At 39.9% G+C, this 17,601-nt stretch overlaps 1 protein-coding gene across 8 annotated transcripts in view; it reads right to left on the bottom strand.

The window, feature by feature from the left end:
• CORIN (corin, serine peptidase) overlaps positions 1-17,601 on the bottom strand; it is a 256,694-nt gene that overhangs the window by 74,685 nt on the left and 164,408 nt on the right. For 7 of the 8 annotated variants that reach the window (XM_019412753.2, XM_019412758.2, XM_053901606.1 and 4 more), the window contains exons 7-10: positions 10,426-10,533; positions 8,657-8,767; positions 6,846-6,962; positions 2,765-2,872 (exon numbers count right to left, since the gene is read on the bottom strand). In XM_019412753.2, the coding sequence (XP_019268298.2) occupies positions 2,765-2,872; positions 6,846-6,962; positions 8,657-8,767; positions 10,426-10,533 (444 nt within the window). The remainder of the gene's footprint in view (positions 1-2,764; positions 2,873-6,845; positions 6,963-8,656; positions 8,768-10,425; positions 10,534-17,601) is intronic. The other variant, XM_019412728.2, reaches the window with a different exon arrangement.

Below are 17,601 nucleotides of genomic sequence, written 5' to 3'. Positions count from 1 at the left end.
AAAAAAATAAAAGGTATTTCTGGGAGTCTGAGATAAGCCATGGACTTCTCCACTGAAAACTTTGAAAACTATGAAGACTTTTTTATATTCAGTTTCAGGGATGCCCCATACCCTTGCAGCCTAGCCATGGACAAACCACTAAGCTAATAATTCTCAACCTTGGCTGCCTATTGAAGTCACCAGGAAATTTAAAAAAATACTGATGCCCAGGTCCCAGTTAGTATATCTTCAGAGACCATTAGTAAGTTATATATTATGGGATAGCAAGAACAAGTGTCTTCAAGAACCAGAATCCCAGCAACTCCAGTAACAGGCTGACTCCATCAGACAGAATATCCACATTCTTCAAATTCATACTTCCATTAGTATGGAGCTAGAGAAAGACAGTGCTGTGTAGTTGTGCCTCAGAATCTAGGTAATGATAGTCTCTCTAGCGGTAAGGATCTTCAAATAATTAATCACATATTCAAATGCATGACGTTTTCTGAGAGAAGATGCTCCTTGACCAACTTTACAGACATACCACCATGAAGCTCTTTGAAAAATGAGAAAAAAAACATCTTTACTTCCAATTGGAAGTTAGGGATATAAACTATTTTTAATAACAGAGAAGGAGTGAGGGACCAATGACCAGCCCAGTACCTGGAACTCAGAAGAGGGGATGATCAAATGTCTGCTGAATATATATGGAAGAAGCTGGCAAGAATATTTGTGGTGAGTGAAGAAGCTGATGAGACAGTGAAGTGCTAAGGACATTGTTTGAGTGTATTTAAGGAACATAAAGAGAAGGGTGCCTGGGTGACTCAGGCGTCCCTGAGTTGAGCGTCCCTTGATTTTAATTCTGGTCATGATCTCACAGTTCATGGGATCAAGCCCCACCTCGGGCTCCACACTAACAGCACAGAGCCTGCTTGGGATTCGCTCTCTCCCTTTTTCTCTCTGCTCCTCCCCCGCACTTGCTCTCTCTCTCTCTCAAAAAAAAATAATAAATAAGCATTCAAAAAAGAACATAAAGATAAAACTCACACAGTATACCTGAGTGGAAAGATGGCACTATGTTCTCCCATACTGAAAAGTTGTCTCCAGGAAGGCAGAAATCATGCCGCCCTTCTTCACCATTAAAGTGCCTGGTGCCCATCCCAGAGCCTGGAACATTGTCTGCACGCTATAAATACCAGTTGGCTATGAGCCAGAGTTATCTAGTGCCCTTCTTTCCACTTCTCTTTTTGACAGGTGTAACATATTTTTAAATTTTATATTTTGGCATATTTCAAAAATGGAGAAAATAGGACAACATACGCTCAATTCCTCCCCACCCAAATTTGACACAGGCTAACAGTGCCCTTTCAACTTTTTTTGAATCTAACATGAAGTGCCATTCCATGTCGGACAACCCCTAAAACCAATAATAAACACATATCTTTGAGATGACACTGTCATTGTTGAAAATTACTTACGCCAAGGTAAAGGTGTAGTAAAGAAACAATCCTGAAAAAGTTCCAGAGCAGATTGGGAGATAAAGCAACGTGAAATGGACCCAGCACATACATATACATATACATATACATATACATATACATATACATATACATATACAGATACAGATACAGATACAGATACATACATGTATATGAACACACACTTATTTACATCAGTTTAGAGTGAGGAAAATGGCAGTATGTCTTAATGGTTACATTAATATCTATCTCAACCGTTCTCTCATATGGAAATGGAAATGGAAAAGGCTTGGGGATTGTGCTTTTCCCCAGTTATTAAGTGCTCATGAAAATAAACAAAAACTCCTCAGTCTGGGTTTTTCACTGGCTGCCTCCCTCACATCCCTGTGGGTACAGGAGCAGCCCCTATAAGCTCTACAGTGACGCAGAAAGGTCACTGGGTAAAACTAGAACCTGAACCTTTCGGCCTTTCATCTGGGAGATAACCTTTATACTTTCTTGTAAACGAACAGCTGACAGACCTGCTTCTAAACCTCAAACCCCAAGCTGAAGATGAGGCCACAAGTTGATTATAAAAAGTGAAAAAAGTGAGCAGAATATGAAAGCGGAGCCCACAAATAAGAGTTCATTACTAGAAATCAGAGTCTTTTGGGGTTTTCTGATTCATTTTCAATTTCCCACGAGAGTCTATACAGCCGTCTGCAATCCCTGCCCATTCTCTCTTCCCTAGGAATTCCCTCTCCTGAAAGCTTCTTTTGAGAAAGCCACCTGTTTCCACCATTTGTCACCAAAACAAATTTACATAACAGCCTCAAGATCATTACAGGCCAGCAAAGTTCCCAGAAAGGTGAGAATACATCTTATTAGGAGAACAGACCCGCCACGGTTTTAGGTGGCTGTTTAGATGAACTTCATATTCCCTTCTTGGATAAAGTTTCTATTTTTGAAGCTGTGCTTTCAAACGGAAGAAAGATAGCATCTGCCCATAGATGGAGCCAAGAACGTAATATATAGGAGCTGATGTTGAATTGAAAATAATGGTAATGATATTAAGCAAGGTGGATTTATAGGCCGTTCACAATGACACATTTGTTTCTGATTTAAGTTAACTAAGACCATTTTGTTTCTTTTCCACTACCACATGCAACCTTTAAAAAAGAAATATGTATATAAATGTACACACACACACACACACACACACACACTTGGAGGGATTCCGGATTTCAACATTTTAATGTCAATTCAAAAGAAAACAGCCAAATGCACATCCTGACATGATGATCGCATTTGTCAGCTGCTGTACTTACTACAGTTATTTAGACTGTTGTTCGGGTCACAAAGGGAGCTACCGCCACATGAATCAAGGCAGGAATTGTAGAGGCATCTTTGGTCGCCTTCTTGACATGGAGTCTGACCTACAGAGGGGGGGGGAAAGGCACATTTGCTTTCATCATCTGTAAAGTCCTGACACTGGGATAGAAAGTATCAAGAACGTCTGGTGGAGCGGAGGAATGACACAACTTTAATTCCCTTCCAATTTCTCCAAAAATATTGAACACATGTTAAATATGTAACTTTCTGGATTAATTGTCCTGGCAACTAAATACAACACTGTTATTCCAAAAAGGATTCTGTAGGAATGAAGAAATAAGAGGCAACCTAGCCTACAAAACAGGTGGGTGTTACTTTTAACGGGGGGAAAAAGGTGTTTTATGTTTACATGGGTGAATAAACTTGATTACAGAATAAAATGTAGGTGGTTGGAGAGAAAGGCCAAAGTAATGATCTTGGAATTTTGAGTGTCAAATGATATTATTTTAAGGACTCATTTGCACCCAACTCTATTCTTCCCTGTAAGGAAAATGCTTTCCCTAAAAATAAATAGGGCATCAACACCAAGACAGTAAGGATACTTTATCATGGTGCAAATCTTATGCAGCTGCTATCCATATTTTCTGTATGTCCTTGGAAAGTATCACTGGCCTAGCTATGATGACCTGAGAATTGGGTTTCTTGTTTCCAAATGAATGAAAGCAGTAACATCAGCCTAATGGCTTTTCCTTAAGGTTTGTAGAAAGGAAACTGCTTTTCCCATTGATTTCCTGGTCATTTGTAGGTTAAATGGATAGGGTAATAAATTACTACCCATTCTCTCTCTACCTCTTGTTCATTATAGTCAGTTACTTTCATATATGTCATCTAGAATCTAGAAAATCTTGCAAGGCATTTTTAAGTATAAATAACAGTATATGTGTACATAAAATCATTCTTATCTATAATTCTCAGATAATGTTTATTATATTGGACTCTTTCCTTCCCATTAATGTGCAACAGTATATATCACAGCCTTGAAAGAAAACAGATACCACTCCTGTTTGTTTTTTTTTTTAATATCATCAGGGTCAAACCACTTTTGCAAGGTAAGCCAGGCTAATATCAATGCATCCAGTCTCTTAAAGAATTTCAATAAGACAACCTGCATTCATTATTTCAGCTGGTATTGAGCGTCTGCTATGTGACAAGCTTAGGTGACAGGCTAGGCATGAGGCATTAAAAGATAAAAGAAGTGAAATGGCTTATACTCCACCTAGGCACGTGGCCATGAACAGAACCTTACACACACAGCTAAGCCGTGTGATCACTGCGTATGTAAGGTATATGTAAGGCAGTAGAAGCAAACTAGGACAATAAGGGGAGAGCTTCTCAAAGGAGTTTTTAAGGCAGGTGGGTTAAGTTGGCATAAGAAGGTAGGATGGGGTGGGGCGCCTGGGTGGCTCAGTCGGTTAAGCGTCCGACTTCAGCTCAGGTCATGATCTCACAGTTCAATTCGCGAGTTTGAGCTCTATATCGGGCTCTGTGCTGACAGCTCGGAGCCTGGAGCCTGCTTTGGATTCTGTGTCTCCGTCTCTCTCTGCCCCTCCCCCACTTGCGCGCACGCTCTCTCTCTCTCTCTCTCTCTCTCTCAAAAATAAATAAAAATTTAAAAATAAAAAATAAATAAAAGAAAGAAGGTAGAATGGTTTCCCAAGCAGAAAGCAGAATACACAAAGGCTGGAGTGGGGAGGGCACAGGTTGGCATCACTGGAGCTTCGGGGAGACTAGACAACAGGGCTGAGAGGGGAGCCTGAGGGCTGTAGAGGCCTGAATCTTGAATGGGGCCCAAAGGCCTGGGCGGCTTCTACTTCCCTCCCCGGTCTTCCTAGCAGAGCCGGCCTGGGATACTGGTGACAACATTCTGGAGTGGCACCTTCCCCCTTCACTCCTGGCTCTAATCATAGTGGCCTTCTCCTGGTATCTACATATATGCCTTGTTCCTCTCCTCCCTGGGACCTTCGGACAAGCGGATCCCCGTGTCCAAAGTGCTTTCTCGAGTCCCACCTTACTTCATTAAGTCAGCTCCACTCATTCCTCACATCTTAGCTCCAACGTCTCTTCCTCAGGGAAACTTCCCTAAGGCCCTGTCCCAGCGCATGCATCCCATATACAGCACAAAGCTCCCTGAACTTTCCCTCCTGGCCCATGTCACTCCATGGTAGACACTGACTTGCACAATTATTTGTGTCACGCCAGGCTTCCCCAGGGGCCTGCAGACTCCATGACCTATTTCGCCTGCCACCAGATTCCCAGTGGTTGACCACATATTAGCACCACAATATACATTTATTAAGTCAGATTCATTAGATTAAGTAATATGAAGATGGTAAAAATTTTACTTTTGATCCACTTTATTGCATGACTTTCTTACATCTCACATATGCTAGGAAATAGTTTATAAATCTTGCCATTGCATAGTAAAGAATCCAAAATTGTCTCAAACACAGATGAATTACGTCGAAAGAAAGAACAGTTTGATCCAAAGGGAGGTGCTTGGCTGATATGCACATCATAACTCATGGCTAGAAAAGAATCTGCTTCTGAATGCTAAAATTGGTAAAATGAAGTACTCATTACCTGATTTCTTAGGTACTACATCTGTGATTAAAAGTACCTCTTTTTAGGCCTGGTATGCTTTTTCATTGAAGTTATTCTAAGGATCAATATTCATTATGACAAAATTAATTTAGCTACAGGTGACCAACCTCATTGGCCAATTTGTGATATACGCACCCCAAGACATGTTTTAACACAACAGTCGTGTGATAATAATAGCTCATGTTTATTGAGTGTTCACAATGTGCCAGCCCTCTGAGTAGGTATTACTCTGAGTTTACAGGCACAGAGCCTGAGACACAACAGAGTTCAGTTACCAGCCCAAAGTCACCTACAGCCACATTCTTTTTTTTTTTTTAAGTAAGCTTCACACCCAGAATGGAGCCCAATGCAGGGCTTGAACTCACAACCCTCAGAACAAGACCTGAGTCCCCCAGAGCTGAGATCAAGAGTCGGATGCTCAACTGACTGAGCCACCCAAGCATCCCATCCAGCAGCCACATTGTTAATGACTAGGCTATGCCGGTGAGTGGCAAGGTCACTTACAAACAAATGTAGTGATTTTTAAGTCAAGGGCTCTTCTTTTCTGACAGAAATAGACACAGTTTAAAAACCAACTTATTTGATTCTTTTCGAGTTTCACAGAAGACATCGGTGACCCTTTTCAAGTGTAGTTGAGTATGTTACTTGTTAATGTGAGGCATGAAACTGCTTCTCTGTGATCGATCACTGAATTCTACTCCTGAAAACAATATTACACTATATGTTAATTAACTAGAATTTAAATAACGACTCGAAATAAAAAAATAAATGAAAATAAAATGACACGGCAGGGCACACACAAAAAGAGAGAGAAACTGTTTCTCTGCACATAGTTATTTTAGAAGGCAATCACATTTTTTATTTGTTTGTTTATTTTTACTTATTTATTTTTGAGATAGGGAAAGAGAAAATCTCAAGCAGGCTCGGAACTGTCAGCACGGAACTCAACATGGGGCTCAATCTTGTGAACCACGAGATCGTAAATCTCAGCGGAAATCAAGAGTTGGGCGCTTAACCAACTGAGCCACCGAGGCACCCGGGGAGGCTGTCATGTTTGATTTCAGAAGCCAGCTCCTCCTAATTGTAACCTAATGTAATTTAACAGAATACTACAGACTCAACTTTTCTTTGATCATCGTGTTGACTTTCCCCATAAGACAGATCACTGAATCTCCCATGCTGTTAAATGTTCAACCTCCACCGTCTATCCTGAGGGAGGACTGTTCAGTGCAAGATGCTGGGGAATTATACTGACCACAAGGAAGGGTTTTACGGCCAGCCAGTGCTGTGAGCCATGCTGAGCCGGGCAATCTGGAATTGTTTATATGGAAATCCTACGTAAGCATTAGGTAACTCCCAACTCTTTGCTCCATTCCCAGGGAAAAGTCTGCGGGTGAGGAATGCTCCCACACTTACTGTCGCCACAGTTCTCCTCATCAGAGCCGTCCCTGCAGTCCTCGTCTCCGTCACACTGGAAAGAGCTAGGGATACACTGTCCGCTCCTGCACTCCATCAGACCCTGGCTGTGACAAGCTGCAGAGGCCAGAATAATATTCGCTGCACTGATTTGTACTTCTGTCTGCGGATCGTAGATAGGATTCCCGCTTATCTGGCATTACCAAGAAATGAAACGTTCTATCTGCATGTTCCACATAAATGAACGAATGTGTCATTAATTTGTTTCATTCCACGTGTTTTGGGAATGGGAAGTTTTCTTTTGAGGCTCTCTCTTGCCATGTGAAATAGCACTTACTAAAAACTAACGTTTTCTTGATAAGGGCAGGGTGAGAAAATTGTCTTAAGGATCATAGTAGCTTTATTACAAATATAAAAGCTATAATTTATTAAAGGCTTAGCATACGGCAATAACTGTGCTAGCAGTATTATGTATCTAATCTCAGATCCTCATAACAGACTTGCGAAGTAGATATTATCAACCTTGTATAGAATAAGGAAACTAAAGTCTAGAGAGGTTAGCGTCCGTCTCAAAGCCACAAGGCTGTTAAAAGCTGGTGCCGGAATGTGAAGGCAAGGTTCTCTGACTCAAAGCCCAAACATTTCATTTTATTCCAACCTGACCTAATGGGCCAACGAAATGACGTATGTGAAAGAATTTGCATAGTACCCCGCACATAATAAACGCTTTATTTCAAAACTGCTTATGACATCTTACGTTTGATAGGGATGGTCTAGTGGCTACTAACCTTCCAGTTCCTGAAGGTTGTCTAAATTCTATCCCTATTGTCTTTTCGAGCATCAGAAACCCATTCATGTAACCTCAGCCTTCACTGAGTTACTGTCTAATATTAAAGCTCCATATGCTTGAACTGAGGCTGAACACCAGAATCGGTAGACCTGAGTACCATGTCCTTGCTTTCCCAAGATCCATCGAGATATTGTCCACTCTGTTTGACTCTGTCCACCAGCAAGGACTCAGTTCCAATTCAATTCAGGGAAAGGGAAAGCTGGGTGTTGCATTTGTTAATTAATGTAGATGGCTTTTCTTCTGTCAAAATAAAACCCATATGACCCATATTTCTATTTTTGCCTCAAATTATAGGCAAATTAAATATTCAATCTCATATGTATCAATTTGCCTATTTTTATTAGACAGCAAAAGATGGAATAAAAACTTTAATTGGTTTGAACATGCACCAAATGCATCATATTAACTCCTTCAGGTCAATACTATTCTCGTTTAACATCTAGCTTCTACTATTCCAGACTGTCTACTCACCCAGAAACAGAACAGCCCGTAAAGTTGTAATTATTATCATGTGCTCTATGTAACCCTAGGAACACTGAAGGCTTTCATGTCTCTGGCAATCCTCTCCATGTTCTCCCACAAATAGTGACTGAGAGCATGTTTGGAGGTTCCTTCAGGGAAGCTTAGTTACTCATACATAGCTTGCAGAAAAAGAGTCCCCCAATCTTTGGGAAGAACATCCTCTTTGACAAAGTTACAGATGCAGAAAGGAGATGCGTGGCCAGTGAGACAGAAAACAGACACCGGCCTGGCCAGGGCAGCCAAATTAAGCTTGGAGTTCTGGGGAGACACATGTGGAAGCCAGATACATGACACTGTAATTGCCATCACACCGCTCAATTATTATCTTCATAGATTAGAAGCAAAGTACAGCGATCTTCCCTTTGAGTGCTGGGCACTATATTTGTCTAAACAGGCAGAAAGGAAAAAATAAGCAAATGGAAATCCGCAGGGCACTTACAGCAATTGACCTCGTCGGACTTATCCACACAGTCATGGTCACCGTCACAAACCCACTCTATTGCAATGCAGCGCCCATCTCCACAGCGATGCTCCTTTGTGGGATTACAATCTGGAGGAAACAAAAACTCAGGGGGATGTAGAGAACCAGCACGACAAAGACTGAGAGCTGAATGACTCATGATTCCAGCTGAAGAGAGTCTGTTCCGATTGTTCAGATACCTTCAATGCTTTCTCTGTGGTGGCTCCGGCACAATTAAAATGCCACCTCCTACCCCAGCATGTGACCCACTGGCCACCATCACTGTGGGGTAAGATCTGTCTGTTTTTCAAATGAGTAACAACCGGGCAGCTTTCTCAGGACCCATGGGTTGTTCCTGTTTTTGTTTTGTTGTTGTTTTCTTTCGTTACGAAAAATTTTTATTTTTACATTGGCTAACATAAACAGACCTCTGATGTGGGTTTCACAATGTAGATAGCTGATTTGATTTGTGAGGACTCTACCATGTGTCTAAGAATTGTGACCTACCTCTCTCTGATAAATTGGGAAGACAAATATCTCCTGTCATCTTTCCTGATGCTAAGCTTAGGCTTTTTATTAAACTATCTTAATATATAATTCATATTGGAAAAAAAAAACTCCTGGGTAAGAAATGCAGAATATTTATATTTTTTTCATGATCCTTTTTAGCCTAGATTTAACCTCTTCCCTAAACTATACATTCCTGGAGAAAAAAAGAGAGGGAATTAAGTCAAGTTTCTTCTCACAGAGAGCAGACTCTATGGGATTCCTTACCATGAGATGTGGAAAAGCCTTAATATAAGTGACCACTTAACAGATGTGTGTAGATTCGTGGATAACAGATTCAATAATGAGGAACAATTGTGAGTATCCACTGAGAGAGTACCACTGTCGTTGACAGACTCATGGAGCAACCATGGATCTGAAAGGTCATATTGCAGCAATAAAGTAAGGTATAGTATATGGAAGATGAAGTGCTGAGAAAAGAAGAAAGACACAATAGATGGGACACATGTGCAGAAACCAGAAGAAGCACCACGTGCTCAGCTTGCTAATAATGATGGGCAAGTGGGGCAAAGACTGGTCTAAGGGAAAGTTGTAATTATTGCCGTTACAGAGGCGCAAAGTCACCCTAAGAGCACAAACTTCATGATATCCTACTATCTTCAGAGGAATTATATTGAGTGGTTAAGACCATTCTTTTTTACACAGTAACTATATTCCTTGGTCCTCTCCATTGACCTGTCCAACTACTCAAGCCCTCCACCCCATCCCCCACCTTTCCCCCCCCTGCTTTTCTCCAGTTATCTCACTGTAAAAGGGGGGTTTGGATTAGGTCATCTATAAGACCTTTCCCAACTATAAACTCTATGATGTACACACAACAATACATCTGTCTGTGAAGTTTTGCTCAAGAGCTCAAAATCTAAATATGGGCCACTGGCCCTAACCAGAAAAGAAATACAACACTTTCAAGGAGAAAATTTTAACATATTAACAATCGTTACCCATCTTTCCACTCTACTTCTTAAGCACTGCATTATTGTGACTTTAAGAAATACTACATTGACACATAAGACATGACTGAGACGAGTAATTGGAAAAAACCTCCTCTTTCTAAAAATAAGGAAACCAGCCATTTTGCAAGTTAACCTGCTAATCACGTGAACAAACAATGAGCTACGAATTCTGGACTATGCACGTCTGTCATTTTAAATGAAAACCTTCAGGGAAACAATACTACTTACCACAGTTCTGCTCCTCACTCAGGTCCCCACAGTCATCATATCCGTCACACACAAGGCTATAATTAAGGCACTTGCCCGTGTGACAGTGAAACAAATCCTCACTGCAATCTGTATATAAGAGAAGCCGCTGATATGTCATCAGAGCAGAACAGGATGTTATAGGATATTCATTTAACAAAAGCATATCACGGGAGGGAAATCATAATGGTAACCAGGTCCACATCTACTGTTTTACCAGTGAGGAGACTGTGATGCAGAGACATCCAAGGTCTTGTTCAAGATCACTTACCAAGTTCCTGCAGAGCGAGGACTAGAACCTTCTGGCTCCCAAACCAATGCTTCTAACACTTTCTGAAAGTCTTTATCTGAGATCCACTTTATGTTACCTGAAAGCTCTTTTATAGTCAAATACGAGCACAGACACTCTCAACTCAACAAAGTTCCTAATGAAATTCATGTTCGTGCAGAATGAATGACTTTTAATACAGGCTGAGTAGTTAGTTCCTTAAAACATTTCCTTTAAAATGAAAGTCTAGGGGCACCTGGGTGGCACAGTTGGTGGAGTGTCCAACTCTAGATTCAGCTCAGGTCATGATCTCATGGTTTGTCGGATCAAATTCCATGTCGGGCTCTGCACTGACAGCACAGAGCCTGTTTGGGATTCTCTCTCTCTCTCTCTCTCTGTCTCTCCCCCACTTGCACTCTCTCTCTCTCTCTCTCTCTCTCTCAAAATAACTAAACTTTAAAAAAGAAAATAAAATGAAAGTCTAGTTTTGTCCGTGATAAGCATGAACAGAATGGAGAGAAAAAGTTATTTAGATTATAAGGTTGTTATTTTCACACACACAATATCATTTAAGTTAACTCAGTGTTTCATAACATGACCCTCAAATAATCAGTACTGGGCTAGATTATGGTGACAAGATAAGATTAAGTGCTATGTAACCTCCAGAAGCTTAAAGTTTAATGTTGAAATAAGTAATATGGAAGGACTTGGACTTGGTCCTTGTACTAGATCTTGTACTTGGGTGAACCAGATACTTGGGCACCCTGGTTCTGCCATCTACTACTAGCTGTGAGAACTTGAATAACTGGAGTGGTTACAGTCTATGAATCTGTAAACTGATTTATGAAACTAGGATAATATCAATTACTTAATAGGGTTTGGGGAAGAGATTAATAAATATGTGTAATGTAAATTAGTATGTGTAAGATGCCAGTACAATTCAATGCAAAAATAACACTCTTCAACAAATGGTGTTGGGCCAATTGCAAAATTAAGTCTAGCTTTTCCCTCAAACTGTATACAAAAACTGTCTCAAAGTGGATCACAGACTTCAATGTAAGAGCTAAAATTATGACGTTTCTAGAAAAAAAAAAAAAACAGGAAACAATCTTTTTGACCTTGGAAGAATTCTTAGGTATAACAACAAAAGCACAAGCCATTACAAAAATAATAATAGCAAATGGACTTCATTAAAGGCTTGTGCTTCAAAAGATACTACTAAGAAAATGAAAAGACAAACCACATACTGGAATAAGTAGTTGCAAGTCATGTATCAGATAAAGGACTTACATCCAGAATATATATAGAACTTCTAGATTCAATAATAAGACAACCCAATTTCAAATACGTGAAAGAATTGAATAGAAAATCTTCACAAAAGACATACGAAGGAGACATAAAAAAGTGCTCAATATAATTAGTCATTAGGGAAAGGCAAATTAAAACCACAATAAGATACCATTACATATCCCCTAAGATGGTAATTAATAATAATAACAATAACAATAAACAGAAAATACCAAGTATTGGCAAGGATTTTGAGAAACTGAAGCTCTCATATATACTTGCTGGGGATGCAAAATAATAATGCTACATTAGAAAGCAGTATGGCAGCTTTTCATAAAGTTAACTATAAACCTTATCATATGATTCATGATTTCCATCCTTAGAAATCTACCCAAGAAAAATGAAACAAACATCCATACAAAGACTTGTATGCAAATGTCTGTGGCAGCGTTATTTATAATAGCCAAAGACTAGAAACCAAACGCTCACCAGCTGGTGAATGAATAATCAAAATATAGAATACTCAAATGATGAAATACTATCCAGCAATTAGAAATATCATACCATTGATACATGTGACAGTACAGATGAATCTCAAAACCATTATGCTAAATAAAAGAATTCAGATACAAAGACTACATATTGTATGACCCATTTATGAAATTCCCAGAAAAAGAAAACTTATAGAGACAGAGATCAGAGCAGTGGTTACCTGTGGCTGAAGGGGTGGGAATGGGGACTGACTACAAATAGGTGGGAGGGAAATCTGAGGGGAGATGAAGAAGTTCTAGAAGTGGATTGTGGTGGTGGTCACACAACACCATAAATTTACTAAAAATCAATGGGATAACATATGGTATGGAAATTGTACCTCAATAAAGTTATAAAAATGTTTTAAATCAATATGTGTTAGGAAGCCTGCATTTAATAGAAATGAGATTTCTTAAAAGTATTTTCTCTTATTTAAAGTGAATTACGTTCAAAATACAGATTCTTTTTTTTAATTTGTTTAAATGTTTATTTATTTTTGAGAGAGAGAGAGAGGGAGAGACAGAGTGTGAGTGGGAGAGGGGCAGAGAGAGAGGGAGACACAGATTTTGAAGCAGGCTCCAGGCTCTGAGCTGTCAGCACAGAGCCCCGCGCCGGGCTCAAACTCACGGACCATGACACCATGACCTGAACTGAAGTCGGACGCTTAACCCACTGAGCCACCCAGGTGCCCCCAAAATACAGATTCTTAAGGCTGTAGAGGGATCATGGAAGACAGGATCTCAGTAGAGTGGATGGGATGAAAGTTTCAGCATGATTCAAGCAGAAGGAATAGCAAGAACAAAGGGGACACGTTTGAGGACAAGTCTACTTGGCTGATGAAGACCAAGAATCTAATTGTCTCCTAAATTCTACCTGATTTCTTCTCCTCAAGCATAAGTCTGCATCTCCCATGACTGGCGATGGGTACCTCTTCACTGTAAACATCCCAGACTCTATAATAATTCCTTACCAAAATTCTTGGGCATGGATCAGTTAAACTGTTGGCCACATACATCAAAATATTATACTTGTTACATGAATTATAAGTTTCTATTTCACGAAGCGTTCTTTGAAGAAGCTATTTACATACTTGTAGGGTCATATCGTTTAAAAAATGTAATGTTCCTTAGGGACCATCTATCTGTTCAGTGCCTACATTAAGAGGGTGCATATGTGGACAACACACACACATGTGTCTACATACATGCTCCCACTTCTACACACACAGAACTCTGTAAGTGCTTTTATTTATTTCGCCCAGGCTGAATAAGTTTAATAACACGGATGACCATCATAAAGGAAAATAATTAAAAAGAGGTCCCAGTTTTCACCTGACAGGACTATTTCCTCCCATTCAGCAGAGGGCGCTAAATCCCCACCCTGCACCCCACGCTGCACACATGCTGAGTCAAGAAAGGTTACAGACTTTGATTCTCCTGCCCACTCTGCAAAGTTAGGGAATTTGTGCATCAAAATATATACATTTCCTTGGGAAATTTGAAAAAAAATCCTTCTTATTATTTAGTTTTTAATCTAAATTACTCTTGTAGCAGGTTTTGAATCAGTATGCTAGAATCAGCAATAACCAGGGGCCTCAATTTGACCATCACGCAAAATGGTCATTTTGCATTCCCCAGAGGAGGGAGTGGGGTGGACGGGGTGACATATTTTAAACGATAGGAGTTAATTTTCTTTTTTTTTAAGCAGTACATTTCACTTTTTTTTTTTTTTTTTTTTTGATGGTAAGACTGGGGAATCAAATACTTCTTTTAGAATCTGATTAACCTTGGAACATGCCAAAAATTTCCAATGATTCATGCATCCCTTCTGTGAGGCCCATTCTAAAAACGTTGCATAATAAAACACCTTGCTGTAGATATTTTTTAAATTAATGCTGTCATCTATTAAATTATTTCATAAAAATAAACATTTATTTCATAAATGGAGATGACTCAAGCATTTTTTTTTTTAATTCTTCATTATTCACACAGGTGCAGATTGAACTTTCCACTGTTACCACTTCCTTGGTTAGAAGCCATTTTCCGAGGATAGATACAAAATGAGCTGCATTTGGAAAACAACTTGTTACCTCCCTGAGGTCTGCGTGATTAGTAAACACACAGAACCTTAACCAGAGGCGCTGCGCAGCCAGAAATGCATAGCAAACAGCAAAGATCACAGTGCCTCCTTTTATTGGAATAAATGTTTATTTGGACTGAAAAGAGATGCCAGCACCATTTAGGGCCAACAAATCAAAATTTTCAAAAGCTTCTTGCTATGATTTTCTTGCTCAATACAAGCATAACTTTACATAACCTAAGGTAGATGTTTTTCTAGATACAGATTTTTTTTCTTTAATGAGTACCTGATACAAAATGTTACTTCTGCAGTTCTTGCATGTTGATATTTATTTCAATTTGGCATCTTACTCTATTAACTTTCATCCCTCAAAATTATCATTAAATTAAAGGAGAAAACTAAGGAACAGAAAAGTTTTTATCAAGAGCTTCATTCACTTTTCTTAATCTCTACAAGTCTATGAACATAATTGTGTTGCCTCAATTCAAGATTCAAGTATGGATGCTCAATTTCCACCCAGAGGCGCCCTCATTTTGAGACGACCCGAGAGGTTAAATAGTTTGCCGCAGTTGCCCAGCTCATTACGGTTACCCAGGTTTCTTGATTCCTGGGGTTTCTGACTATTGGTTTTTAGCTCTAAAGGAGGACTTCTCAACAGCAGTACTATTGACAAATTGGGAGTGGGTAATTCTTTGTGGGGACGATCCTGTGCATTGTAGGATGCTGACCAGCATCTCTGGCCTCTACCCACTAAATGCCAGTAGCACCTCCTCCAAACTCCATACTCGTGACAGTCAAATTTGTCTCCAAATATTGCAAAATGTCCCCTCGGGGGGGGGGGGGGGGAGAGGTGGGGCAAAACTGCCTTCTCTTGAGAATCACTGAACTAGATTTTCCAAACATCACCTGTGTCCAAGGCCTGGTTTCAATCCCATCTTTTCATCAGCTTTCTCCACACTAATCTAACTCCTAATGATCTTGCCCTTGTCATATAGTCATAGAACCTACGGCCCCTGCCTTTTTGTTTGTACCAGTCTTCTTTCCCTTTGTGACGTCTCTTCTACTGTATTGCTCTAAAGTACCATATTCAATGATCTCCGTATTCATGTTATTCCTCTGATTAGACTCAAAGACTCCTGAAGAAAGAAACCATGTCTTAACAGTCTTTATACTTCCTGGGTGTCTACAACATGCTTTGCACATGGCAGGAATTCAAGAGTATTCAATACTCTTACTGATTTGTATAATCAGATTGCTACTAAACCGAAGTGAATTTTCCAGACATCTGAAGCTTTCTCCTTCAGTGTACAGAGTAATATTTTCCTTTTTATTATTTTGATGGAAACAGTTCTAGTATTTACTTGCATCCCTGCCTTTTAGGAAACAGAATATGGTCAATGTGGTCATTTTTGGTGATTCAGAAACATCATATGGAACACCAATTTTTCTTTTGTGCTTCTTTTCTAAAATAGTTTCACGTGGTGCTGGTTTTAAAGTTGGGGTGGATGTTTTCATGTTTCTGTTTCCTCTTCAATTACCCCCCTGACCTTTATGAGCTGCCTTCATGGCTTCCGGTGACCATCCTTTACACCTTGGAGGTGAGAAGTGGTGGGCAGAGGTGGAGGTGAGCTGGCGTGGGGAGCAAAGATGTGGTGAATAAAAACGCAATAACCACAATAGCAACCAGAAGTCCTATCACTCTTGAAAGGGTTATAGCATGCCAGACAGACAATGGGCTACGTGCTTTCTAGCCAAGGATTCGGCATTCTGCACAATAGTTCTAGAGATAGTTACTGTTAATGTTTCCATCTCACTGATGAGGGCACTGAGGTCGAGAGGGATTGAGTGACTTCCCCAAGTTCACAGAAGCAGGAAATGGCAAAGCAGAGATAGGAACCCAGGCAGCCTGACTCCAGAACGTCCACCACAAGTAATCACTACACGTTGTGATCATTAGTGTAATTAATTATACTTAGAATAAGTAGTTAACACAGCATAATTAGCGTATAGTATAATTAGTATAGCTTAGAGTATAATTATACTAAAATATAAGTCAACCAATTTTACTCTAAATTCCTAGCAAATGATTTCCAAAGGTATTTGGCAGTGATTGTAGGTGGCATAAAGTGTGTGGACTTTGTGGCCGCTATTTTCCTTGTGACAACCGTTTTTTCTTGAAGCTTTCTTATTCATTTGCTAAGCACTAGTTATCTACCAGACGCTGTTCTAGAGCTGGTTATACAATCAAAAGATTATAGAATGTGAGCAGCAAAAGAGACACCAGACACCCTCTAGTCCAGTGGTTTCATATCTGGCTGTATATTAGAGTTACCCTGGAAGTTTTGCAAAGGTGCTAGCTACTGCGCTCCACCTCCAGACCCACTGGATTAGGATCCCTGCAGGTGGGGCTTCCTGCAGGGCTAAAGTGCAGCCCGCCTCAGTGACAAAGAAACCCAGGAACAGAGAGGTAGGTAGCCTGCCTAAAGTCACAGAGTTAGAAATTTCTAAAAGAAAACTTTCCTTAATTTTTGAAAATATTTTCACTACCCCACTAAAATTATTCCAGGTGGTTGGAAATCCATTCATTCTACAAATACTTAGGAAGACACTGAAGGACATGACAAAATTAGTTAGTGGAGAAAGTCCGTAAGCAGTCCCAGATACCTGGCATGCCGGTGTAATAGACAATCACTGCCCAAAGTATAATAAAGCATCCAAAATAAACATTTTCCTGTCATATAAGTGATCAGAATATAATTGTTCACCAAGTCTGAACTTACACGGACAAGAGCAAGTGAAAGGCAGCACAGTTTGGGAAAAACAACAATTAGATTTGGACCCATTCAAGGCTGGATTCAGACACATAGATCAATGGAGCAGGATAGACAGCCCAGAAATAAACCCACGCTTAATACGGCCAATTAATCTACAACAAAGGAGGGAAGCATTTATAATGGAGAGACAGTCTCTTCAATAAATGGTATTGAGAACAC

This window comes from Panthera pardus, unplaced genomic scaffold, assembly GCF_024362965.1.
Source record: "Panthera pardus isolate Hobbes unplaced genomic scaffold, ASM2436296v1 HiC_scaffold_13, whole genome shotgun sequence".
In the NCBI taxonomy this organism is placed as follows: domain Eukaryota; kingdom Metazoa; phylum Chordata; class Mammalia; order Carnivora; family Felidae; genus Panthera; species Panthera pardus.
This window is presented reverse-complemented; position numbering and strand designations above follow the sequence as displayed.